General features: G+C 32.9%; 2 protein-coding genes across 4 annotated transcripts; both read right to left on the bottom strand.

The window, feature by feature from the left end:
- Positions 1-4,736: 4,736 nt before the first annotated feature.
- On the bottom strand, positions 4,737-5,216 carry LOC117910683 (calcium-dependent protein kinase 13-like). The gene is made up of 2 exons (XM_034824797.1): positions 4,969-5,216; positions 4,737-4,886 (listed from the first exon to the last, which is right to left on the bottom strand). Exons 1-2 carry the CDS (start codon positions 5,167-5,169, stop codon positions 4,737-4,739), a joined length of 351 nt encoding a protein of 116 aa, XP_034680688.1. The 5' UTR covers positions 5,170-5,216.
- A 7,552-nt stretch (positions 5,217-12,768) lies between these two features.
- On the bottom strand, positions 12,769-25,255 carry LOC117910685 (TMV resistance protein N-like). Of its 3 annotated transcripts, none has more exons than XM_034824800.1 (5): positions 22,261-22,350; positions 21,211-21,989; positions 14,810-16,331; positions 13,529-14,737; positions 12,769-13,458 (listed from the first exon to the last, which is right to left on the bottom strand). In XM_034824800.1, the coding sequence occupies exons 3-5, from the start codon at positions 14,969-14,971 to the stop codon at positions 12,913-12,915; spliced, it is 1,917 nt and encodes a 638-aa protein (XP_034680691.1). In that variant the 5' UTR covers positions 14,972-16,331; positions 21,211-21,989; positions 22,261-22,350; the 3' UTR covers positions 12,769-12,912. The 3 variants fall into 3 exon arrangements, with proteins under 3 accessions (XP_034680691.1, XP_034680692.1, XP_034680693.1); XM_034824801.1 differs by lacking the exons at positions 12,769-13,458; positions 13,529-14,737 and adding exons at positions 22,659-22,812; positions 24,597-25,255 and having other exon boundaries at positions 14,970-16,331; positions 22,261-22,542; XM_034824802.1 differs by lacking the exons at positions 12,769-13,458; positions 13,529-14,737; positions 14,810-16,331; positions 21,211-21,989; positions 22,261-22,350 and adding exons at positions 22,755-22,812; positions 23,573-23,740; positions 24,597-25,253.
- Between the last annotated feature and the right edge of the window lie 531 nt (positions 25,256-25,786).

The following is a 25,786-nucleotide window of genomic DNA, read 5'->3' as shown; positions in this document are numbered from 1 at the left end:
TGGATATTGATGGAATTTAATTTTGAAAGGAAATAAAAAATTAATTATCTTGTAAGGAAAGGCTGCACAATTTAAAGTGTACATAACTAAAAGCCAAATTGGGAGCTAGTGATTCTAAAAGCTCTAGAAGTCACTTTTAAAAATATAGAAAATCTCTTAAACAATCATTTGATTTATGCTTCTTTTGAATTTTGTTATTAAATATGTTACTATATATAATATCAAAATTACTTTTTTTTATTCAAATATAAATACTAAATAATGTATTTATAACATAAATACAATCAATAAAGGACTGCTAGTTAAAAGTAATCCTGTCATAACGACTTTTAAATAGAAGTTAAAAGTAATTTTGCTTATGAAACTCTAAAGCAAATTGTAAAAGAATTGAAGCAAATACAAAATATTCGTAAAAGAATGAATAAAACTTTACTGTTTAACAATCAAATAAGAATATGAATTACTCATATTATAGACCCTAGATAATTATAAAATTTATGTTTTGTAAACGATGTAAATTTTTTTTTAATACTTTTTCATGGAATCGTACCTTTTATCATACAATAGTTATTATTTATTTTCTTAAAATCGTATTGAGGTGGGTAATAGTTAATCAATTTGATCACTTGATTTATTTATTAAAGTGTGTGTGCTTGTATAAAAAATGATGGTAAACACCTAACATTTTAGAATAAGAAATTAACTATATCCACTCCTAGGAATTAATTTTAGGCTAAAAAAAAGTGATAAGAGAAAACATTTCTCTTAAAAATTGGTTCCACATACACACAAATGAATTATATAAAGATGGGATACTCTTCTTTCTACATGATGATGGATTACACATAATAATGCTTCTTTAAAACTTGAAAATGAATTCTTATCCAAAAAAATTTACATAAACTTTCACGTATAAAAAAATGCACATGGAATCACAAAAACTAATAATCTTAAAACTTGATACCCAATCATTTTTCTCCACTAATAATGGAAATGCTTGTATCGGAAGTTACTATAAATTCATTTTTCACTTGTCATGTGACTTATGCATCAAATAAAGCCCACTAGATAAAATTTCTCTCAACATATTTCCACATCAGATTTTTCTTTTTCTTTTTCTCTAATTTATTTATTTATTTTGAACATAGGCATGGATTTAAGTTTGCATTGAATAAATTTCAACCATTGATATACACTAACATTTAAATAAAGATGATAATATATTTAAATTTTTAATAAAAATTGAGTTGAATATTTCAACCCACATTTGATTCCCTTCCGGTCACCTAAAGTTGGCATTAAAATATAAAAAAATCATTGTCTTGAGATCTTTTTTCTTCCGAGCTTATCCTCAAACCTTCTTTAAAAAAATATGATTGATTCTTATTAGAAACTTTTTCTTGTGAGCTTATCCTTACACCTTAAAAAAAGCAAGATTGATTCTTGTTGGTCAGAAGATAAGAACAAAAACTCCTAATAAATTATATTTGGTATATTGATAATTTAATGGGAAAAGACCTTAACTTTTACAGTCCATAAATAAAAACCAAGTAAATATTCAAAAGGCTTAAAATCACAATTGATTGGAACAAAAAATTTAGTTCATTCTATATTTATTTTTGGTCATCATACTCTTATTGAACTTCTTAGGCATCAAATATAAAAATTCTCTATTTAAAATCAAAATAAAATGAATAAGATTTTGTCAATTGCAATTTTAATTCAACTATTTTTGTTGCTAGCTAGTTCCTTGATTTTTGGTACTTTGATTTCTCAAATACTACAAAATTTCATTTGAAGGGAACACTCATTAACAACATGAACCTCAAAATTACATATGCAACAACCCAACCCCAAGCTTAAGTTAATTTGTAACTTAATTAATTAAGAAAATAAAAACTTTGGGCTACTTAACTATTACTGGATTTCAATTTTGAGCTCGGGTTTAACCTATTTTTTTTTATGAGCCAAAAAATTAAAACATTTTAACAATCTCAAAATCAAATAAAACAAAACCTATCACAAAATAAAAATTGTAAAAATATACAATACAAACTACAAAATATTTCGATTTATTAGAAACTTTTATGATATATATTGTATTTAAATAAAATTAAAGATAAAACAAACAATTTTTTTATAAAATTTATCTAAGATAGTCATACACCACCATTCCACCACTTGGTGATGAGATATAATAAAAAATAAAATTGAATATTTTGTACATGATATATAATCTATCCATATATGTATATAAAGGCACTACAAGAAAAAAGCCTTTCGTTGACAGTTTTTCACCATCAAGGTAGGGTATATCTGTCAAGGTATGTTACTATTTATATATGTCATCTATGCCAGTGTCAAGAAAAGTTTAAATCTACCTTGACATTTACATATGTCAAGGTTGTTTCTATTTCTACCAATGATCGAATCTTTGTTAGTATAACATATGTCAATGTTTCTTTCACTTTTGTCAAGGTTGGATTCAACATATGTCAAGATTTTTTAATCATATGTCAATGTTAACTTGCTCTTCTGTTAAGGTTGCTACAATAAATGTCAAGGATAAGTATAATATGTCAAGGTTTCTAACTATTGCAATGTCAATGTTGGGCATTGGCCATCTGTCAAGGTTGCCTATGACAAATTTAATATTATTTTACTATAATTTTTAGTTTTAATGGAAAATAAACTTGTTACCATATGAACTTGTTTCCAAATTAAATTTGATACATATTTAATTATGATAATAATAATTAAGTCCTAAAACAATGTAAATAAACTATTACTCAAGGGAAAAATTATTATAGATACATTTGAATATTAAAACACAATGGAATAAATCTTTTTCTACTTACTCTCTATTTTCTATATACAAAAAAAAAAAAAAAAAACTAATTACAAATATTCAATTAAGATAATATACAAACTTAAATTGAAAAGTACAGTACTATCTTCGTAAGAGGTGGTCATTAATTCATCATCATCTTCTTCTTTTTTGCTATATTTCTTGAATACCTAGTAGGATAGACACACGTTAATAGAAAAGTAAGTAACAAGTATAAAAATAACAATTTTCAAGTATTATATTACTCAACATGCATTTTATCAAAGGAAATCAAATGAATATCAAGGCACCCAAAGTCAATATCAAACGAGGATACAGTTCTTTATGACATACATATTCATGAAACTTTAAAATGGGAAGATAGAGAGCATACCTGTATAACAAGCATAAGTGATTCTACAAAAATAAGGTTAATTCAACAATAATAATGATAAGATTAAAGAATAATAAATAAAAAATAACTAAACCTATATTCTTAAAGTGGCAATCATCTTCTTTGCATGGTATGGTTGCCCTCCAAATTCATCAAAACGTGTGGATGCCTTTCACAAAATCTGGTGGTGCCATATTCTTAAAGTGGCAACATATTTTTATTTTTTATTTTACAAAAAATAAACTGATGTGTAGTGGAGGTTCAAAGTGGCAGCCTTATTCTCATCCTAGTAGCCCTAAGAAGATTTAATTTGCATTCAATGAAAGCTGTTGTTTGACGAAGTTTTACAAATCTATCAATCAATGAAGTGCTTGCATCTTCATACTTGCACTGCCACTCTGAAAGTTCCTCATCAGTAATATCCCTAGCAGCAACTACAAGTGTAAGTAAGCCTTGTGATGAATATTCAGTCAAATGGCTCTGAGTTGTAGGCCTTACATGACTATTCCTCCCACTGTCTTTTGCAAAAATGCTAAACATTAAGAATCAACACCTTTCACCAAGACTTTCATAGTATCGTTGGGGAATTTGATGACAATAGACATTCTTTTGCGCATGCTATCAAACTCATGTAGACCCAACAAATCCAAAGTGTGCAGAGGCAATTGAAATAGATTGCCCAATTAAAGCAACCCATGGCATTTCAGATGTACTTCTAAGACCCTGATTTAACAGGAGAGCCTGAACAGCAGCAAGGATTTTCTGGTCTGATGCAGCTTGATAATTGCTTAAAAATCAAAACCCTGCGAGAATATGCTACTTAGGGAACCATCCTTTTGTAAATCAATACATATTAGAGCCCGAGTAGCACCATATTCTTGCAGGGTTTTGATTTTTAAGCAAATATTGACACAACAAACTCCTAGCATTACTAATTACTAGCCTCCTAACATTACTATGTTGTTACAATACTGAAGTATAATGAAACAACATGCCCATTCTACACTGTAGGGTTAATTTTAGTATTGTAATTGATAAAAAAAAGCTACCATTGCACAAAACCAAGCCAAAATGTATGCAACATGTCCCTTGACAGTGTGATGCATCCTGGACAAGCATATGTCACTTTTCCTATATATACATGTTAGAGCACAACACATACGCTACAAGACAATATTTCTTTGACAAGGATATACTACAGCACCACAGAGTTCACCAATTTCATGTCGCCAACCAGAAACGACCACAGAAGGTTGAAGTGGTAAAAGGACAGAACTATACATGCCGTACCATAGCTACAAGGCCTCATGTTTTACTCAATTAACATATGAAGAATACATGAATAAGATGTACTCACCCCTCTATGATCCCTTGTAAGCCAGCAATCAAAAGGGACTCCATTCAACCAATAGCCCCCCAACAAATAATCACAAAAGAAAGCAAGTCCAAGATAAATTGGGAATGATCCAGTACTTTTCTTGTGTGGATGAACAAAAGACCAACCTTATGTATATGTTACTCATTCCCCAAGTTTAGAGAACCATCCTTTATCAGCTTAATGCTTAGACTGTTGAATCTCCCTATTGAATAATGCCTAGAAGCCTTTCTCCAATTTGTTCCAGTTTTCATCATAGCCACAAATTCATCATAACTAATTCGCCCATCCTGCATTGTAAGACAAAAAAAAAAAGTCATTTATGATCTGCTGGATGAAAATTGAGTTGATGGCAAACTACTGGATCTTTACTTTGTTCGTGTCCACTTCTTGGAAGATGTCATTTGCTACATCTGTACAATCATCTGCTCCATCTTCCATCAAGGCATCCCGAAGCTCATCTCGCTCAATATAGCCATTACCATCCCTATCAAAGTAGGAGAAGGCCTTGCGAAGATGCTCATCATTGGCCATCCTTTGTAGATGGGGTTCATTAAACAGGATGTCCGACATTTCCAAGAGCAACAACGTTAAGAAAAGTCGAACCCCTGTGAGAAGAACTGGAACTCAAATTCTTGTCCGCATCTTCATCTGCCAGCAGCGCCGCGACCTGGCGCATAGACCCTGACAACTACACAAGCTCGTCGATCGCCTCCATGAGATCAACCAAACAATCCAACAATCAAACGATCAAACCCTAGGTAAATTCGGAACCGAGATCCAGGAGATCGAAACAATAACTAGAATAGACAAAATCAAAACCCTAGGTTGAACATTCAACAAAGACAAAAAAAAAAAAAAAAAAAAAAAACAATAGCAGAAATCGAAGATCTGCGTGGATCGAGGTTCGGGAGATTGGGAGACTTTGAGATTCAAAGAATTAAGAGGTTCTGGGAGAAAAAAAAAATTGAAATGTCAACGAAGAAGCCCCTTAACTAAAGGGAATTTCAAAGCATCCGACTCCCACAAACCTGAATCTTGAAAAGAATTTAAAGAAGATCCATTGGAGAGTCTTTTGGGCTCTTGGTGTTTTCCACTCCACAACCACCAAGAAAGATGGGTTAATGACACGGACATACTCTTACTCAGATATCGATTCGAATAAGAACAGAATGAAATTTGGGGCTAGAAATTTACAAATAATTAAGATGTGGCTAAGACCAGATAATCGGAAACAAATGCGTTTCAATGAGTAGTTTATGCCTTAAATGTCAAAACCCAGAAGATTGCTTCTCAAAATCAAAAACCTAATTTCCCTTTCTACCACTTAGCAGGAACCATCAGTTTAGAGAGAGAGATTTTTCCCGAATGGAGCTGGATTGTTCTTCTTTTTTCAAAGCCTCTTTTTTTTTTTTTAAGGTAAATAAAATAAAATAAACATTTTAAAAAAGAAATGAAAATAAAATAAAAAAATAAAAACATAAAGTAAATAAATAATAATAATAATAATAATAATAAACAACTTATGAGAATCAATTTATGGAATATATTTATAACTTTTATAATGTCAATTTTCCATAATTAATTTTCTTTTTTCCTAATGTCTAAATTTATATGAGTTAACTTAAAAAATAAAATTTTGAAACCTGATATTATGTCGAACAATTGATAAATCAAAATTCCAAATATCTTAATTTTCAAGCTTACACAAATTTATTAATTATTTTTAAATCAAATACAAGTTAATTACTAATTTAAAAATAATGAAAAATGATTTATGAAAAAAAGATTATATTAATACAAACTCAAAAAAAAAAAATCATTAACATTAATGAATAAAAAAATACTTTATTAGTATTGATTTTATTTATATTCAGTTATAAAAAAACCATGATGTAGCAAATTTTATTTCACTAAAATTAGTGAATAAAAAATTATGTACAAAAATTTATTTTAGTGCTATTGATATAGACAAAAAAAATGATTTAATCATTTTGATTAAAAAAATAAAAATTGATATTTACATTACTAAAAAAATTTATCAAATATTGACTTCCTTAATCAAAATTGATTGTTGTCACTTCAATTTATAATACTTAATTTGTAAGTAAATTAGATACATACATATCAAACAAATTATTATCATTATTGCTTTTATTTAAGTACCTTGAATACATTGACTTATAAATTATCTGTCAAGATTCTATTATATAAGTCATGAAAGAATTCAACAAATTTTATATATGTCATTATTGGTTTAAACAAGTTGTATATGTCATAGTTGTTCATTTAAATAGGCAATATTGACACATATCACCTTAAGTCAAGATAATATATGTCAACAATGACCTTTTTTCTTGTAGTGAGGTGGCCATATTTTAAAACTCATCCCTCATGGCCTATAGTTTTTTCTTCAAGCAAGAACCCAATTAAGACATTAAATGGAAAAAAAAATAACAATAGTAAACACCAAGAAGTGACATTTACCACTCCCGTGGGTTCTATTTTTTAAAGTGATATGAAAAACAGGCCCATTATACGTGGGTTGGTGCTTGTTTGGGCTTTCTTAGTTTGCTGCATTTCCTCCGTATTATAAATGGGCCTATGAAATATGTAGGAGGGTGCCTTTTTAGAGTGTACAAGTGCTGGGACGATGATTATGTTGATGGAGAAGGTTAAGGAAGACCTCAAGTCCATCGTCTCTATATGTAGTGTACATAGTAAATTCCTTACATATGAATCAGCCTGTTGTTGGGCTCCCTCGTATGTGAGGGAGTGGGCCCCATATGCTTGGGGACCAAGTTAGTTGCATTAAAAGAAAAAAGAAAAAAGGAATAAAAAAAAAAAAAAAAACAAAGAGGATAAGAGAAAGAGAAAAAAACGCATCTCATTGCCCATATTTTATCAACGAGTCGACCCGCTCGATCTATGGTTCGATTGAGTTGAAATTTGGAAGAGAGGTTTGAAACTTAAGTAGCTACAATCTAAATGGTGGAGATTAAATTTTGAGCTCGGGAACTAATGTTACTGCCTGTGAATAGTAACAACGTTTTTGGTATACTCTCTCCAATTTTCTTTGTTTTTGTCAAGAGAGATTGTATAATCCAAGGCTATATGTGCTCTTGATGTATTTGGAAGTCTTTAGAGATTATTTTAGAAAAGACAGGCGTAACCCATTATTGTTGATAGTGAAAGTTTGAACTGGACTAGGTCTCGTAGTTTTTCCCTTTGCATTGGGGGTTTTCCACGTAAAAATTCTGGTGTTTGATTTATTTTTTCTTTTGCATGAGTTTATTTATTTATTGCTGCTAGTTGATATTTCCTATTTAGTTTTGCACAAAGAAATGGTAGAAAAATTCTGGTGTTTGTTGGAATATTGTTAATTCACCCTAACAAGTGGTATCAGAGCTAGGTTGATTATTAGTAGGATCTCTTATGTGAATTAAATGGAGGAGGTTGGTAGTGGAATGATTAAACTCACATCTTCCAATTATTCAATTTGGAAGACTATGATGGAGGATATTCTATATTGCAAAGAGTTGTTTGAGTCCATTGAATGCAGGGGTTATAAGCCAGGTACTACAACTGAGGATGAGTGGAAGAAATTAAATAGGAAAACCATTAGATAGATTAGGTAATGGGTTGATCAGAGTGTCTTCCATAATTTAGCCTAGGAAGTTGATGCATATAGCCTTTGACAGAAATTAGAGAGTCTTTATGAGAGAAAGACTTCACAGAACAAAGCCTTTATGATAAGATAGCTTGTGAATTTAAAGTACAAGGATGGTAATAGTGTTGCAAAACATCTTAGTAATTTTCAAGGACTATTGAATGAGTTGTCTACCATGAAGCTTGAGCTAGATGATGAGATACAAGCTTTACTTTTGTTGAGTTCCTTACCAGACAATTGGGAAACTTTGGTGGTATCATTGAGTAATTCAGCCCTAAATGGTGTGATAACTGTCAACATGGTAAAAAACAACATGTTTAATGAAAAGGCAAGAAGAAAAGAATTAGGTATTTTCTCTAATACAGAAACACTTATTATAGAAAAGCGGGGGGGAGTAAAAGCAGAAAACCTTCCAATGATTATAGCTGTGACAAGTCAAGAGGAAAGTCAAAGTCCAAAAAAGATATAAAGTGGTTTTATTGTGGAAAACCAAGACACATTAAGAGAGGGTGCAAAAAATTCATAAGAGAATAGTTTAAAGGAAAAGGTGAAGAATAGAAAGAGGACAAAAACATTGTAGCAGTTGCATCTAATGGTGATACAATCATTGTTTGTGATGATGTGTGTGTAAACCTTGCATGCCAGGATTCCACTTGGGTGGTTGATATAGCAGCATCGTTTCATATCATTGTACATAGAGATTTCTTTTCTTTTTACACCAATGACAATTTTGGTTAGGTTAGGATGGGAAATGAAGCAAAATGTGAAATTGTTGGCATGAGAGATGTACAACTAGAAACTAGCATTGGGTGCAAATTGGTTCTGAAAGATGTTAGACATGTTCCTGAAATGGGCTTTAGTTTAATCTCTGTTAGGAAGCTTGATGATGCGGGCTACCATAGTCACCTTGAAGAGGGTAAGTGAAAGCTTGCTAAGGGTTCTCTTATTTTAGCTAGAGAGAAGAAAAACAATACTCTCTACAATACAGAAGCGAGACTAGGTAAGGGAGATGTGAATATTGTTGAGAATGAAGTCTCGACTGAGCTATGACATAAGCGGTTTGTCTACATAAGTGAAAATGGACTTTAGGTTCTTGCTAGAAATAAACTTCTACCAGTTAAAGGTACATCACTATTACCTTGTACACATTGTATGTCTGAAAAGCAAAGTAGAGTTGCATTTCGTAGATTTCCTTCACATAGAAAACCAGACATTCTTGATTTAGTTCACACTAATGTTTGTACTATGCAAAGTAATACTCTTGGTGGTGCACTTTATTATGTGACTTTTATTTATGATCATTAAAGAAAGGTGTGGGCATATGCTTTGAAATCCAAAGACCAGGTACTTGATGTATTCAAAGATTTTCATGTGAAGGTTGAGAGGCAAATTGGCAAGCAATTAAAATCTGTCAGAGCGGACAATGGTGGTGAATATAAGGGGCCATTTGAGCAATACTGTAGAAGTCATGGCATTAGGCTTGAGAAGACGGTTCCTAGGACCTCACAGCAAAATGGTATAGCTAAGAGAATGAATAGAACCATATGTGATAGAATCAGGTGTATGCTCTCTCATACAAAATTGCTTAAGTCTTTTTGGGGTGAGGCTATGAAGACAGTCGTTGATTTGATTAATCTGCCTCCATCATATCCTTTAGAGGGTGATATTCCAAAGAGGGTTTGGATAGGAAAACTTGTTTCCTTTGAGTACTTGAGAGTGTTTGGCTGCAGGGCATTTGTTCATGTTCCTAGAGATGAGCGGTCCAAGCTTGACAACAAGGCTAAATAGTGTATCTTCCTAGGTTATTCAAATGAAGAGTTTGGGTACAGGTTATGAGATCCAACTACCAAAAATATTATAAAAAACAGAGATGTTGTCTTATTTGAAGATCAAACCATTGAAGACTTGGATCGAGTTAAGAAGCCAAAGCCTTTCAATGAAGAACAGGTTGATTTAGGTCCAGTCTCTCCTAACTTTGTGGGACATAATGAACATAGGGAAGTTGTGCAAAAAGAGTATATTGATACAGTTGATAGAAATGATAGTCTACAGTTGATGATGTAGAAGAAAATCCTACAGTTGAGAATGGTGGCCTAGAATAGCAGCAAGAACAAGCTACTTTAGAGTTGCCTACTGAAATACAGTTAAGAAGATATACTAGAGAGTGTCAACATTCCAGAAGGTATACTAGTGATAAGTATTTGTTGCTTTCTGATGAGGGAGAGTCAGAAAATTATCAAGAGATTCTACTGCATGATGAGAAAAAATAGTGGTTGAGAGCTATGTGTGAAGAGATGAAATCCTTGCATATGAACAACACTTATGAATTGATGGAGTTGCCTAAGGGTAAGAGAGCATTGAAGAATAAATGGGTACTGAAAAGGAATCCTAAACCAAATAGATCACAACCAAGGTACAAGGCAAAATTGGTTGTGAAGGGTTTTAGTCAAAATAAATGCATTGAATTTGAAGAGATTTTCTCACCTGTGGTTAAGATGTCTTTGATCCAATTGTGTTAGGCTTGGCTGCTAGTATGAATCTAGAGATTGAATAGCTTGATGTGAAGACTATTTTCCTCCATGGTGACTTAGAAGAGGAAATGTATATGGAGCAACCAGAAGAGTTTATAATCAAAGGCAAGGAACACTTAGTGTGTCGACTGAAGAAGAGCTTGTATGGTCTCAAGCAGACACCCAAATAGTGGTACAAGAAGTTTGATTCCTTCATGATTGAGCATGGGTATGATAGAATTGTTTCTGACCATTGTGTGTTTGTGAAGAAATTCTTTGATGAAGAATTTATTATTCTCTTACTATATGTGGATGGCATACTGATTGTTGGTCATGATACTGGTAAAATTGATAAACTGAAAAAGGAGTTGAGCAAGTCCTTTGAAATGAAGGACTTGTGGTCTACAAGTCAAATTCTTGGTATCAAGATTTCTCGAGATAAGACGAATGGAAAATTGTGGTTATTTCAAGAAAGCTATATTGAGAAGGTTTTAGACAAGTTTAACATGGGCAAGGCAAAACTAGTGAGTTCTCCACTTGGAAGTCATATAAAGCTAAGTTCCAAACAAAGTCCTTTAAGTGAGAAAGAAAAAAAAGAAATGTGAAAGGTGCCATATGCATCAATTGTGGGTAGCTTGATGTATGCCATGGTGTGCACGAGGCCTGATATTGCTCATGCTGTTGGAGTTGTCAGCATGTTCCTTTCTAATCCTAACAAAGAACACTGGGCTACAGTGAAATGGATTCTTAGGTATCTGAGGGGTACTTCTAAGACATGTTTATGTTTTGGGACTGACAAACCTGTGCTTATAGGATGCATAGATGCAGATATGGTTGGGGATGTTGATTCCAGAAAGTCTACCTCTGGTTATTTGATCATTTTTTCAGGGGAAACAGTGTTATGACAATCAAGATGTGTTGCTTTGTCAACCACAGAGGCTGAGCATATTGCTATCACCGAAGCTAGCAAGGAGTTATTATGGATGAAGAAGTTCTTACAAGAATTGGGTCTACAGCAAGAAATGTATCTACTCTACTGTGATAGTAAGAGTGTTATTCATCTCAGTAAGAATCCAACTTTTCACTCTAGATCCAAGCATATTGATGTGAGATATCATTGGATTCGTGATGCACTAGAGATGAAATTGTTTGGCCTTGAGAAAATCCATACTAATGAAAATGGATCAGATATGATGACAAAACCAATACATACAAAGAAACTACAATTTTGTAGAAAGCAACCAGGCTTGGTAGAGCCCCTCATATAGTCGGGAGGGGGAGATTTGTTGGGCTTCCTCATATGTAAGGGAGTGGGCCCCATATGCTTGGGGACCAAGTCAGTTGCATTGAAAAAAAGAAAAAGAAAAAAGTAAAAGTAAAAGTTACAAATTTCAAAGGATGCTTATGAGTGGATCAATTTTTGGTCTCGATAAAAAAACCTAATTGAAAATAATATAAATATAATATTTTTATTTTATTTATTTATGGTGAGGATTATAAAATAAGTTGTTATTTTTTAATTTTAAATAAGAAAAACAAATAAGATAAAATAGAAATTGAAATAAAAAGAAAAAAAATTAAAATTCAAACAATATAAAATATTGAAAGTGATTGAATAAAAAAAGAAAAAGCTTACAACTCAAATAAGATCAATCTAAAAAATGCATTACATATTAAAATATCTCCATTTCTTTATTAAATATACCTATAAAATGCATTTCATATTGTTAGATGGTAAAGGAGCAACTAAAAAATCATAGAACTATAGGATGTAGCACATGAACTTAGTTTTGATGACCTGAAGTGCATAGGTTGCTTTCATACCATTGGGACTTGTTTAGGGTTCAAAGTTAAAAATAGGACTAACAATATTTAATCAGTAATATCATCTCAAACCTATTCCAAAATATGACAACCAGGTAAAATTAAAAATTAACCTAATGCTTAATAATTAAAAAAAAACTTATTGATTTTTTTTTAAATCACTAGATATTGCATAATTTTTCTAAAATGAATGAGAAAAGTTATAATGGTGCATTCAAGCTATGCTCAGTGCACTGTGTACAGTCATAGCTTGTTTGTGTGTTAGAATTAGTATCTTCTGCTGCTGATCTGGTATCACAACTTCTCTGCTCATCATTGTACTCTTATCATTGTCTGATGGTCGCGCTTGGTGGCTTCTGTGTTGTCACAGCTTCTCTGAGCATCAGTACTGGTATCTTCTGGGATGTTTCTATTGATAACATCACGTGTATATATAAGATAGAACCCACACTCTTTCACTTCGACTGGTGCATTCAAGCTATGAAATGAAGCCTTCAAACGTCTCCATTCGTTTGACCAATACTGGTTGTCAATAGCAGCCTTGGGATAATAAGTCACACACATTTGACTCGATTCACGGCAAATTGGGCAGCAATAAAACCGGACATCATCCACGTGACAGCATTCAGATTGATCACCACATATATTGAGTTCGCAATTCAACCCATCACAAGCAATAGGAATAAAAACAGAGTATAAAGCAAATCCTAAGAAGTCATCTTTCCTGTACCAATCCATAGGAAGCTCTATTGTTATTTGAGATCCTTTTTTTTGCTGGCTTATCCACTTTGGAATTCCATTATTTCCCGAAATTACAACTCTGATTGCCTTGTTCCAATAGAAGCCGCATTCAAATTCCTGCACAGAAGTACAGTGTTAATACTCTGTGTTCATAAGGAAAAAGGGCTGAATGTTATGAAAATCATACCTCAATTGTTGATTTAAAGCATTTGAACAGAGAAACACCAAGTAGACTCGATGGACTTGATAAAGTTTCCAAGCATGTGCAACTGTGGACATCTAGAACTCGTAAACTTGGTGGAAGCTCTGGAACTTGTAGAAGCCGCTGGCAGTGACTCAATTCAAGGACTCTCAGTTTAGAAAGTTGAATGATGCCTGCAAGTATGATACTAAAACAGTCCATACTTAGATTTAGACCTGAAGCGTGCAAACCCTCTAAACATTGCAAACTCCTCAGGTTCTCGGGAAATTTCTCAAGTTTTGTACAGAAACTGACATTTAGAATTTTGAGAGAACTCAAATTACAAATGCTTTCTGGAAGACTCACAAGGTTGCTGCAATCTGCAAGATTCAAATATTGAAGCCCTCTTAAATATTGAATTGATGCTGGTAGTCCTTCTATAGCAGTTCCATCTAAATGAAGCTCTCTTAAATTTTCGACATCCTCAAGGATTTCCGGAAAGCTCCTTAATCGTGAACAGCCTGAGCAGAAGAGAGTTGTAAGGGATTTCAACTCACATATGCTACTGGGCAGACGCTCAAGGTTTTTGCATTCCCGCAAACATAAGCTATCAAGTTCTAAGGGACACCCAATAGTGGGTAGTTCATTGATAACATTTCCCTTTAAACAAAGCTTTCGTCGGGATTGCACGTCCTGTTGACATTGCCAGCAAATAGTGGGTATCATTGCTTTACCATGGTTCTGTTCATGATCATGGGCATATATAAGATGGATCCCACACTCTTCCACTTTCAATGCTTTACCTTTCAAGTAGCCACAAAATGAAGCTGTCAACTGCCTCCCTTTATTTGAGGGGTAGTTCTTCACAATCTCCACCTTGGGATAATAAGTCATCCACATTTTTGGTACAACACCATAGCAGTGACACGAGGGATAAAACCGGAGTTCATCCACAAACTGAATTTCATGACCACGCAAAGTCAAACCATACTGGAAGTAAGTTGCATCATTCTCCAGTGTCTCCTCAGATTCATTATCAAGTGGATCATGGACACAGTACAAAACAAAACCCAACAAGTCGTTATTTTTATACCAATTTTGAGGAAGCTTTGCTACTACTTTAGCGCCCTTTTTGTGATGGCTTATCCATTTTGGAATTCCACAACTTACTGAAATAATAAGATTTACTCTAGGATAAATCTCGCATTCAAAATCCTGCACAAAATTTAATTAACACGTAAATCCCCATGTCTCCACAAAAAAAGTTCTGTTCTATGAATATCATACCTGAATCACTGATTTGAAGCAGTTGAATAGAGAAGACCAGAGTAGACCTGAAGAAGTTTCCAGCCGTGTGCACCCATGTACATCTAAGACACGCAAACTGGATGGAAGCGCTGGAATTTGTCGAAGCTCTTGACAGTGACCCAAGTAAAGGAGTCTCAGCATAGAAAGTTGATTGACCCCATCAGGTATGCTCCTAAAAGATTCCCGGTTAGAAGTAATTGTCGCAGAGATGATAGGTGGCAAATTTCAGTGGGGATTCCTCCTTCATCTATACTGCAGAAAGACAGATCTAACACTTCCAACGAGTATAAGCCGCAAATATCACTCAGGATTTCTCCTTGCATTAGCTTTGACCTAGATAGATTTAATGTCTCTAAGGAGCATAAACCTGACAAAGAAAGCAATTGGCAACATGTTGAATTTAAGCCACAAGCACGGAGATGCTTCAAGCTTTGCAGCCTCCCCAGGTTTTGTGGCAATTTGTGGAGTTTTGAACAGTAACTGACATCGAGAACTTCAAGAAAGCATAAATTACAAATGCTTTCTGGAAGAGTCACAAGGTTTTTGCAGCCGTCCAGATTCAAAACTTCAAGCCTATTCAAATGTTCGATTGATGATGGTAGCTCTTTTATAGCCGTTTCATTCAAGTGAAGCTCCCTTAAGTTTTCCTTATTCTCCAAGATTTCTGGAAAGTACTGTAATTGTGAACAGTTAGAGCAAAAGAGAGATTTTAGGGATTTGAACTCCCAAATGCTTGTTGGCAGACTCTCAAGGTTTTTGCACTCTCGCAAACATAAGGTATCAAATTCAGAGGCACGCTCAATGGGTAGTAGGCTGATTGTCTGACCCCTTACACAAAGCTTTTGGTGTTCCACGTTCCTCTGACATGCCAAGCAGCTAGCATCCACATCCTCAGTGTGTACTATTGGATCTTGGGCGTATATAGGTTGGAGCCCACACTTGAGAACCTTAAAATGATTGCGAGTGCCCACAAATTGAGCCTTAAGACACGTGTATCGATTGGTGTGACAGCTCTCCAGAATAGCAGCCTTGGGATAGAATATCACCCACATTTGTTCTGATACACCTCCATTATGGTAGCATTTACAAGTAGTGCGAAAACTGAGATGTCGCACACACAGGAAAGAAAATCCATGTACTTCCCTCAATGACAATTGACATTTTAACTCAGTGGAGATTGAAGATTCAGCTTCAAGTAAATCATCATATTCATGTAGGGCTTCGTCACCAGATTCATTCTCGGATGTATGTGCCAAATCATTTTCTGGTATGTCCTCACATTCATCGAGTGGAGCATAAACAAAGCATATAGCAAATCCCAATAATTTATTATTTTCATAACAATCTAGGGAAGCTCCATTGTGATGCCTAATCCCTCTCTTAGATTCCTTATCCACTTGGGAATTCCACTGCTTCCCGGAACAACAATACAGATTCCATGGCCAATGTAGTTGGAATTAGCGAGAAATACTCCATTTGAACTCTTTTCCTGTTTCAAATCCTGCACAAATGGACAATGTAAATCTAGTGGGTCTGTGTCATTATGTGAGTTTTTATGAGAGAGTTTGTTATCAGTTTTCGATAAATTGATTCCCAGATTTAACTTTCTTTGATCTATGCTCCTGAATCTACTTAATATCCCTTTTAGATGACGGATAATCAATCAACATGAAAGTGAGTGCCAAGATTAAGTGTGGAAACTGGAAGTGAGGGGAAACGGAAACCGAAAGTGAGTAGAATAAGCAGATCTCTTCTTCACTTGCAGTAGCTTCTTCTCCATACAGATTCAAAGATCTTAGAATTGTAGCTTCAACTTAACTCTCAAAATCTTGAAGACAAAGTTCGCTCAAGTTTTAAAAACTCACAGAAAAATTTCTCCTCATGTTTCTCTTAATCCCATGAGGCGAGAGACATGCAGCACACACTAATTGGCTTTTTTCCATGCAAGTTTCAAGGTGGAGCGTCTAATGAACTAAAACATTCCCTCAAATCCTAGTGGAAATTCACACTAGAAATTCCAGAATTTGCTAAAGAAAGGTTTAATTCATTTTATCCATGAATAAAAAAGCATGTGAGGGCATTTTAACTTCCAAATAATTATTATATTAAACTATAATTCTCATTATTTAAACTTATGATCCTTAACTTTATCATCACAATTTGAAGAGACTTTCGTCATCTCTTCCATGAATTAATTGATGTTTAAGGAGGTATAATAAACTTTTAATTGAATTTAATTAACATTATTTCCATCCTGATACTCATCTTAAACTATTATTTTTTTTTATACTCTTATCAAAATAAATAAAAACTTAACAGAAAAGAATAAAATAAAAATTCAAAACAAACTTTATAAAGTTATCAACACTTATTTACATCCTTCTTTTTTAAAAAAAAAAATATAATTAAAAAAATGTAATTTAAAAATTATAAAGAATAAAATATTTAGAAAAATGTAATAGTTGTTTGAAATAAAATATAAGGGAAATCAAAATCCTTAGTAAATGTATCGTCAAAAAAACCATAATAGCTATACAAATGAGAAAAAAAAATTAAAAGTAAAATAAAATTATCAATGTCAAGAATGAGAAACAATTTTTTTTTTTTTTTTTTTGTAAATTTTTTTTATTCTTATTTTATGTATTCATTACAATTTTTAAATTAATAAATAAAGTTTTTATCACAAAATTTTAAAATGGTATGTTTGCTTTAAAATTTATATGTTGTTCTTAGATTTTTATAAATTTCATTTATATCTTTCAAATTAGAATTATTAAACTCACATTTTAAAATAAGATATCAAATAGTTATTTTTTCATCCTTTAGCAATATCAAATGTTTTTTGTACTTTAATAAAAAAAAAAACTATTTTTCTCTAATTAATGACTATTTTGTATAATATTTGGATAAATTATTTAATATATAAGTATTACTTATTTAATAGTTTATTTTTTTAATTTATTAGAGAAAGAGTGGTGCATATATAATTCAAATAAAAGGTAATTTCATATTGCAAGAAAGTTTGTGGAAAAAGGAAATTTGAACAAGGATTGAAATTTATAGGAACCATATTGGACACCTAGTTTTAGGTTTGTTCCATTCGAACAATCATGACTTGGTAGTAGCCTAATCTCTAATCTAAATTTGTCGGGCCCTTCCTTTACTAAGTTGATCAAACAAGTTGTTAACAAGCAGAATAAAATATTTTTCACTTTCACCTTGTTGAGTCTACGATAATCTATACACATTCAGAAGGATCCATTATGTTTCTTTTAGAATAATATTGGTGTGGCATGTGAAGCTTTAGTTTGTTGGATGTATCCCATGTTAAGCAACTCCTTAAGTTGTTTCCTTAGTTCTTCTAAATTAGGTAGTGCCATCCTATGGGACCCCCATGGCAAGGGGCTTAGCTCCTGGCTCTAAGTCAATCTTGTGCTCCCATTCCCTTATTTATGTGAGTTTCTTATGTAACTTTAATAGCATCTAAGGATGGCAAAGTTTGATACAATTTGTCAACCAGACTTGAACTTGAGGCGGTTTTAGTGGGTTTGGGTTGAGTATAATCATGTTTAGGTCAAATTTGTGTAAACCTAAATAACTTGTTTAATAAATAGGTTGTTTTTTTTAGTCAAACTACATAATACAAATTTCACCTAAATTGAGTTGTGTAATAATGATGTTAATTAACTAGATTATAACCATAACCTATTTAACCGACATTTGACTCATTTAAAACTCGATTTTGAATAAGTAGGTTAATTAAGTTATAAATATGTCAGATTGGGAAGTTAATCATATTAACTTAAACAAGATCTAACTTGACATTATTATTGAATGCACTATATGACATGTTACTTATTTAATAATTAGATTATGCCCGAGTTCATTCTTTTAACCTAATTATTATTTTTGTGTCATGTTTGAATTGATTTATTTAATCAAGTGTCTTTGCTTTGACACATTGTGAATATGATCCACCAACATGAATTGTCACTTCTAGTGGCATCACATACTAGAACTCTTCAAGTACCACCTCAATTACCTTGCCAATGAGTTCCCTTATTGTATCTTTCTTTTCCTCCTTTAATATAGCCAAGTAGGTCATCTGCTTATTCTTCAATACCTTCTTTACTTGCATAGTTGATAGCAAGAGGATCTCAAGTATACCTCAATAGCTAATGTCATGATTCATTGTAAATTTTGTCTCATGTATAATCATATATACTAATGCACTCACCTTAAAAACCTCATATATACTAATGCACTCACCTTAAAAACTCTAGAAGTCAAAATTATAAACTCCTTTCCTCTATTATTTCTTATTTTTCTTATTGAAAATCCATTTTTATTCATCATTTGAAACCATAACACTTTTGAATCTTAGGATGTACTTCTTTCTTCCTAGGCATTGCACTCTCATAGGACCCATTAAATCCACATGCAACATCTCTAAGATCCTAGAAGAAGAGAAAATCGTCTTTTTCTCACTCATGTGAATTCATTTTCCTAGATAGAATAAATGGGATTTTTAGGCTTTCCTAAATGGAATTACTTGAATTAGTTCTTTATTTGTAATCCTAGACAAATCATTAGAGTTTAAATGCACTATCATACAATGCTATATGTCTTTGGATGTAAATTTCACATTTTACAACTATGTGCACTAGATGATGAGGAAGAAGTAGAGAGGCGTACAAAGGCATAACAAAAAATATCAAAAATTCTATTTCTTACCATCACACATCCTTGAATAGACACTAATTTTGAGTAAAATGAACAAAGCGCATACAATCACAAATTTAACTTGCTTTAATTAAGTTTGCTTTCAATCCCTCAATATATAGTAACTCCTTGAGCATAGGTAAATTTGGACCTTCTATGGTACCTTTTAGTTTTAAGTTGGTTATATGTAATCCAACCATCCCCAAATACAACCAAACTTCCCTTTATAGGTTCAAACGTGGAGAAAGACTCTAAGTTCATTGTTGCTTTTACCATTCCCAAATACAACCAACTCCTTCTACGAGTTCAAAAGTCAAGAAAGATCTAAGTTCTGTGTCATACAACTAGAGTAGCCACTCTCAAAATCCATAACGTGTTTTTCTCTAGCTCTTAGGCCCTATGGTCAACTAAGGCTTTTTGGCTCTCCTTCTTTACCCAGTTTTTCTTTCCAATGGAAAAAAATAAATAAATAACAATGGGTGCCTTTGTTGTTGCAAATCCACTATGAATATAAATCCAGTTTTGCCTACAAGTCCTCCCAGATCAATCACCAATCCCCTTAAGGAATCCTCAGAGTGATTATTTCTTCAATCCACACCTCTTTTTGATATGCTTCAATATGGCTCATCATGTGCTCACCACCAATCTCTCACCATAGCCTCCTTCAACTCTCTTCAATTACCACGAGTTCTCTTCTCCTCCACTAATTACATTACAACAGAATCACCTTCATTATCTCATTGAAGTGATCTCCAAAAACTAGAAAACAAAAATTCTATTTGCAAAGCAACTTCTTCTTCATATAGATTCAGAGAACCAAAATAAGAAGATGTTTTCACTTGTAGCAACATCTTCATGTAGATTTAGAGAACTGAAATTGTAACTTCAAATTCACTCTTAGAATCTCAATTAAGGTAAAGCTCTCTCACATTTCAAAATCTCCCACCAAGAGTTTCTCTTGCTCTTCATTTTTAAAATGAGAGTAGAACCTACTTAGTGCCGAGGGACATAAGGCACACCCTTATTGGCCTATTGTCATGCAAATTTCAAGGTGGAGGAGCATCCAACTAACTCAACAAATGTTTTTTCGTTTCCGGCCATTTGTTTCCATGGTCTAGAAATATATGTCCTAGATGATTCCCATTGTTTCAACTCTTTCATGAAAAATGCTTCTCGTATCACTCCGGTCTTTCACTCACATTACATGTGAACTCCAATCTGCAGTAGTGAAATCCTATCAAAAGACTTGGATTGAGTTCCTGGTTCTCAGTTGCTTAGCTCTAGCAAACCAGGACTTCTGTTACCAACCTGGAACAAGTAGCTTATCCTTTCAATCCCATTTTCAAGCTCAATTCCCTCCACCAGTGAAAACAAATGGTCACAAATGGTCTTATATGATCAACTCCATTCACTCCAAGGTTATAAAGGAAACACTTGTGAGCTTGCAGGCAGTAGCTCCTCCCAGACTCACCATATTTCCAACCCCATTTGCTCCATCAAATTCATAAGAAGCTAACAAAACAACTAGCATTATATATCATACAATATCTATGCTAGTTAATTTACATGGAAAAGACAATTTCTACCCTAAATAGGCCAACATACAGGAATACATACAATTTATACAAACATTGTACGCTAACACAAGAAAATCATACCTGATTTGCTGATTTGAGGCAATTCACCAGAGAATGCATCGGTGGCAATGAGGTCCCAACTGAGCTGTGCACATCTAACAGTCACAGACTTGAAGGAAGCTCTGGAATTTGTGACAGGTTCTTGCAGCGACTCAAGTCAAGGGCTCTAAGGTTAGAGAGTTGACTGATACCCACAAGTATGTCACTGAGGGTTCCTCCTTCCTCTGGATTGCACCGACTTAGATTTAATACTTCCAGTGAGGATAGATGGAAAATACAATGGAAGACTCCTCCATTTAGATTGCAGTTTCTTAGACTTAATTCTTTCAATGCGTTCAAGCAGTTATCACTCTTTATTACTCCTGGTGTTAGATTGCATTGATCTAAATGTAGTTCCTTTAAGAGAGATAAACCTGACAAAGAAGGAAATTGACAACTGAGCGAATTTAAATTAAGAAACTCTAGACATGGCGTTCTCTCCAAGTCCTCCGGCAATCTGTCAAGTTTTGAGCAGCCTTCAAGATCTAGAACTTTAAGAAATCTCAAATTACAAATGCTGTTCGGGAGACCCTCAAGGTTTTTACAATTATCCAAATTCAAGTTGCGAAGACCTTCTAGAAGTTCAATCGATGATGGTAGCTCTTTTATAGCTGTTTTATCTAAACTAAGATTCTCTAGTTTTCCAATACTGCGCTTGATTTTTGGAAAACTAGTTAGTTTTGAACAGCCACTGCAACGAAGAGTTAAAAGGTGTTTCAACTTATGAATGTCCCCAGGAAGACTCTCAAGTCTTACACACCCTATAAAATTCAAGGAAAAAAAAAGTTAGTTTAATGACACTCTTATATGTGTGTGAACCTTAAGCAAAATTATACAACTTGAAAGAATAAGTTCATCCAAATTTGGCACGTTTGAGAAATTTGGTAGTTCAATAAGTTGTTGTGAATCACTGAGATTGATGTACCTTAAATTTCTAAGACACTGGAACAAAATAGAATTTCTATTAATAAATCAATTTTAAAAAACTTAAAAATATTATGAAACAAAAGCATAAATAAATAACAATCATACCATGTTTCCTTTCCAAAGTAGTTTTATGTTACTATTGCTCAATTTTAGGAGAGCAAAATCATTTGGATGAAAGTTTGATGGTAGAGATTCTAAAGAATATCCATCTCAACTGAGACATGTCAAGTCATTAGATGAAAATACAAAATCTTCAGGAAGTTGTATGCGATTGTGGGAGACGGCAAGCAATCTAAGTCTATTCATCCTTTCGAAAGCTTTGCATGTATATTGTATCTGTTCTGATTTGTCCACATCAAGGAATATCCCTTCAATTTTTTCAGTCCCCTAGATAATAAGAGTATAAAATTAGAAAAGCACAATACATATAAATCCTTACTAAGGTGATGAAGATAAATAACTTCTTGAACAAAACATATTTTCTATATATATATATATCTTACCGTATTTCTTTTTAATACTCGATAAATATCAGTATGTCTCCATAATCTGCTCCTCTCTCCTGGCTCATTAGGACATTCTTGATCAACAATGCCCTTGCCCATTAACAAATCATGCATATCTATTGTGTTGTCCTCTGAGATGGTTATGAAACACCTATCAATGAGAGCATTTATTCCACTTTCAGCATTGAATTCGGAAGCATCTAGTATTCTTGAAACTTTTTTCACATCACTTCCTTTAAAGAAACATGCAATGTCGAGAAATATCATCCTTTGTGTATAATCCAATCCATCAAAACTTATTTTAAGCACATTTACAATTTCTATGTTAGGCACCCTTTCCAGCTTCCGCAATTCACTTTTCTAATTTGGTAGTCTCTTTCCAAATAATAGAGAACCCAAAACTTTTAGTGCTAATGGAAAACTATCAGCATATCGTACTACTTGATGAGAGAGATCTCCATAACCTTCCTTCAGATGATGTTTTTTAAAGGCATAACGACAAAAAAATTGAAGAGCTTCGTGAAAATTTAATTTCTCAACTTCATACATATCATTCACTTGGTGCTTAGTTAGCAAATCTTTTTTCCTAGTAGTAATGATGATTGTACTTCCTGGACCAAACCAATTATGCTTTCCAATCAAGTGTTCTAATTGTGTCAGCTCATCTACATCATCCAAAAAAACAAGAAGCTTTTTTGAGGAAAGCTTATCCCTTATTATTTTGATACCTTCATAGACATTGTTTAAAACTATTTGCCCCTTTGTCCTTAGAGTATCATCAAGAAGCTTTTGTTGTAACTTAAGAAGACTAGAATTTTCTATGAATTCTTTCCTAACATTTGTGAGCAAGCTAACACTTTCGAATTGATGTGAAATTTGGTTATAAAGAGCATTGATGATGGTAGTCTTACCGATTCCACCAAGACCATAAACCCCGACCATGCGAACATCATTCGACTCAATCTTTAACAATGATATTAGTTTTTCCAAACGAGAATCCATTCTCGTTAACACCTAAAATCTTAGGTAAGTTTCCATGAACGTTCTCAATAATTTCATCAATAAGCGTTGACTCATACCTGCCAATTGCAAAGCATAATAGATCATGTACTCATGCAATAGAATGAGTAGCAAAAGACAATAAATTATATGAAATAAATTTAATGATGCCTACTTTTCCAACTATAACTTAGTAGGGCTAAAAATAATTAAAATTAAAATAAAATAAACCACATCTATCAAACTACTTATGGGTACGATTGCATTATTCTGTACAGTTGCTCGTGTGATAGAAATGAGGGAAGAAAATGCAGAATATGATTTGCATTATCAAAAGTGGAAAAAAGAAATTGAAATATTTTTGTGTTAACTTATCTACTCAATCTTTTGGAAGGCTCAAAATGAAGTTGACTTGTTTGGAATATTACTACCCTATTTTGATAGGGGATTCCATTACAGAATCAACCACTATTCTGCATCCAAACTTTTTAACCTATTAATTTTACTACAGATTAGACTATCAACATTAACATCTTTTGTACTTGCATAACTTTCTCTCACCATTCATTTAGATAATGGTTCCCCTAGTTGTTGTTTATTATTATTATTATTATTATTTATAAATTTTTATAAAATTTTTGAAAACCCTTTAATCAAAATATAACTTTTATAAATTAATTAAACATATTTTATTTATAATTTTAATTATTTTGTCCAAAGGAATTAAAAAAATTATTTTAAAAGAATATCAATTTTAACTTAAAATAATTTAGTATATTCTTTATCAAGTGTAAACTTTTAATGAACAGATTTTTATTTTATAAAAAATAAAAATTTTAAAATTTTAAAACTCACATAGCTTTAAATATTTTTTATATCAGCAGACAGAGAAAAGGAGAGTAATTCAAGTGAAAAATGAAAAGAAGTTACAATCACCTGTTCTCCGCAACATGTCCGGCTAGATTGCCTGCTTGCTCCATGGCAGTCCTCCATTTCCTTATCTTTTCCTTTCTCTCCTCGTCTGCATTTTCCTCATGACGGGTAAATGCTTCTCCACAAATCCCAGTTTGCTTCCGAACTTCAGACGGATCCACATTATAGAAAATTGGGATAACTATTTGTTCCCTTTCCTCTTTGCATTCCATGATCTTGACAAGCTCGTCCAGACACCATTTGGAATGAGCATAGGTTTTTGAGAAAACAATAATGGCAATCCTTGATTCTTCAATAGCTTTTAAGAGCTCTGGTGCAATCTCTTCTCCCCTTGGAAGCTCTTCATCATCTCTGAAGGTTATAATATTGTTACGAATCAAAGCCGAGTAGAGGTGATCAGTAAAGCTTTTGCGAGTATCTTCACCTCTAAAACTCAAAAACACATCGTAGCTCCACTGAGAGTGAGAAGTGGAAGAAGAAGAGGGTCTCTGGATGCTGGGGGAAGCCATGGTTGAACAGAAATTGGAGGAAAAATAAGGGTCTTTGGGTATTGAGTGACTTAATTCCCTTAGCCTTAGGTGAAGTTAGGATGTTGGTGGTGGGATCGATGTGCTTTTTCTTTCTCAATTATTTCTGCTTAGCCGTATCCCTCTAGCTTTGAACTTTCGCTTTTCTCCTTTTTGGTAGTCAACAATGGCCGGCCCTCTTGTCTGTGCAATTTACAGCTGTTCTTTTCTTTTATTTCCAATTAATTTCTAAAATATAAAAAATTATCAAGTCCATGGGATCTTTAATTAGGTCATTAGAGATCGTGTGAACTCACACGTACATTAAATTAAAGTTATTCCAGTAGAAAATAAAGGTTTATTAAGTTGATGGGTCAGGTAAAGCTTGACTTTTTGAAAATAAAAAATATAATAAGTCATATGACACATAAAAGTTCATTTTTTTTTAAAATCAAGTGCAACATTTTTAGATAATATTTATATATAAAAAAAAGCATATCATTATAAATGATATCAAAATTGATTTTTTATTGAGCAATACTAAGTGTTTTACACTTTTTATATATAAAAAATATTTTTAATCAATATTATCAAATAATTTTTAAAAAATTTTCTTTTAAAATATATATTTTTTTAAAATATATTTTTTTATAAATGATTTCTTATTATATAATAAATAAAATAGTT

This window comes from Vitis riparia, unplaced genomic scaffold (assembly GCF_004353265.1).
Source record: "Vitis riparia cultivar Riparia Gloire de Montpellier isolate 1030 unplaced genomic scaffold, EGFV_Vit.rip_1.0 scaffold818_pilon_pilon, whole genome shotgun sequence".
NCBI lineage: Eukaryota > Viridiplantae > Streptophyta > Magnoliopsida > Vitales > Vitaceae > Vitis > Vitis riparia.
Note: the sequence above shows the minus strand (reverse complement) of the source record. Positions and strands in the feature narration are given on the sequence as shown.

Excerpts from the sequence above, each read along its gene's own strand:
- LOC117910683 (XM_034824797.1), bottom strand. The coding sequence starts at position 5,169 with ATGTCGGACATCCTGTTTAATGAACCCCATCTACAAAGGATGGCCAAT. Across the intron at positions 4,887-4,968 it reads AAGAAGTGGACACGAACAAA|GATGGGCGAATTAGTTATGA; the intron begins GTAAAGATCCAG and ends CTTACAATGCAG.
- LOC117910685 (XM_034824800.1), bottom strand. The coding sequence starts at position 14,971 with ATGCTGAGACTCCTTTACTTGGGTCACTGTCAAGAGCTTCGACAAATT. Across the intron at positions 14,738-14,809 it reads GCTTCAAATCAGTGATTCAG|GATTTTGAATGCGAGATTTA; the intron begins GTATGATATTCA and ends AATTTTGTGCAG. Across the intron at positions 13,459-13,528 it reads GCTTTAAATCAACAATTGAG|GAATTTGAATGCGGCTTCTA; the intron begins GTATGATTTTCA and ends ACTTCTGTGCAG.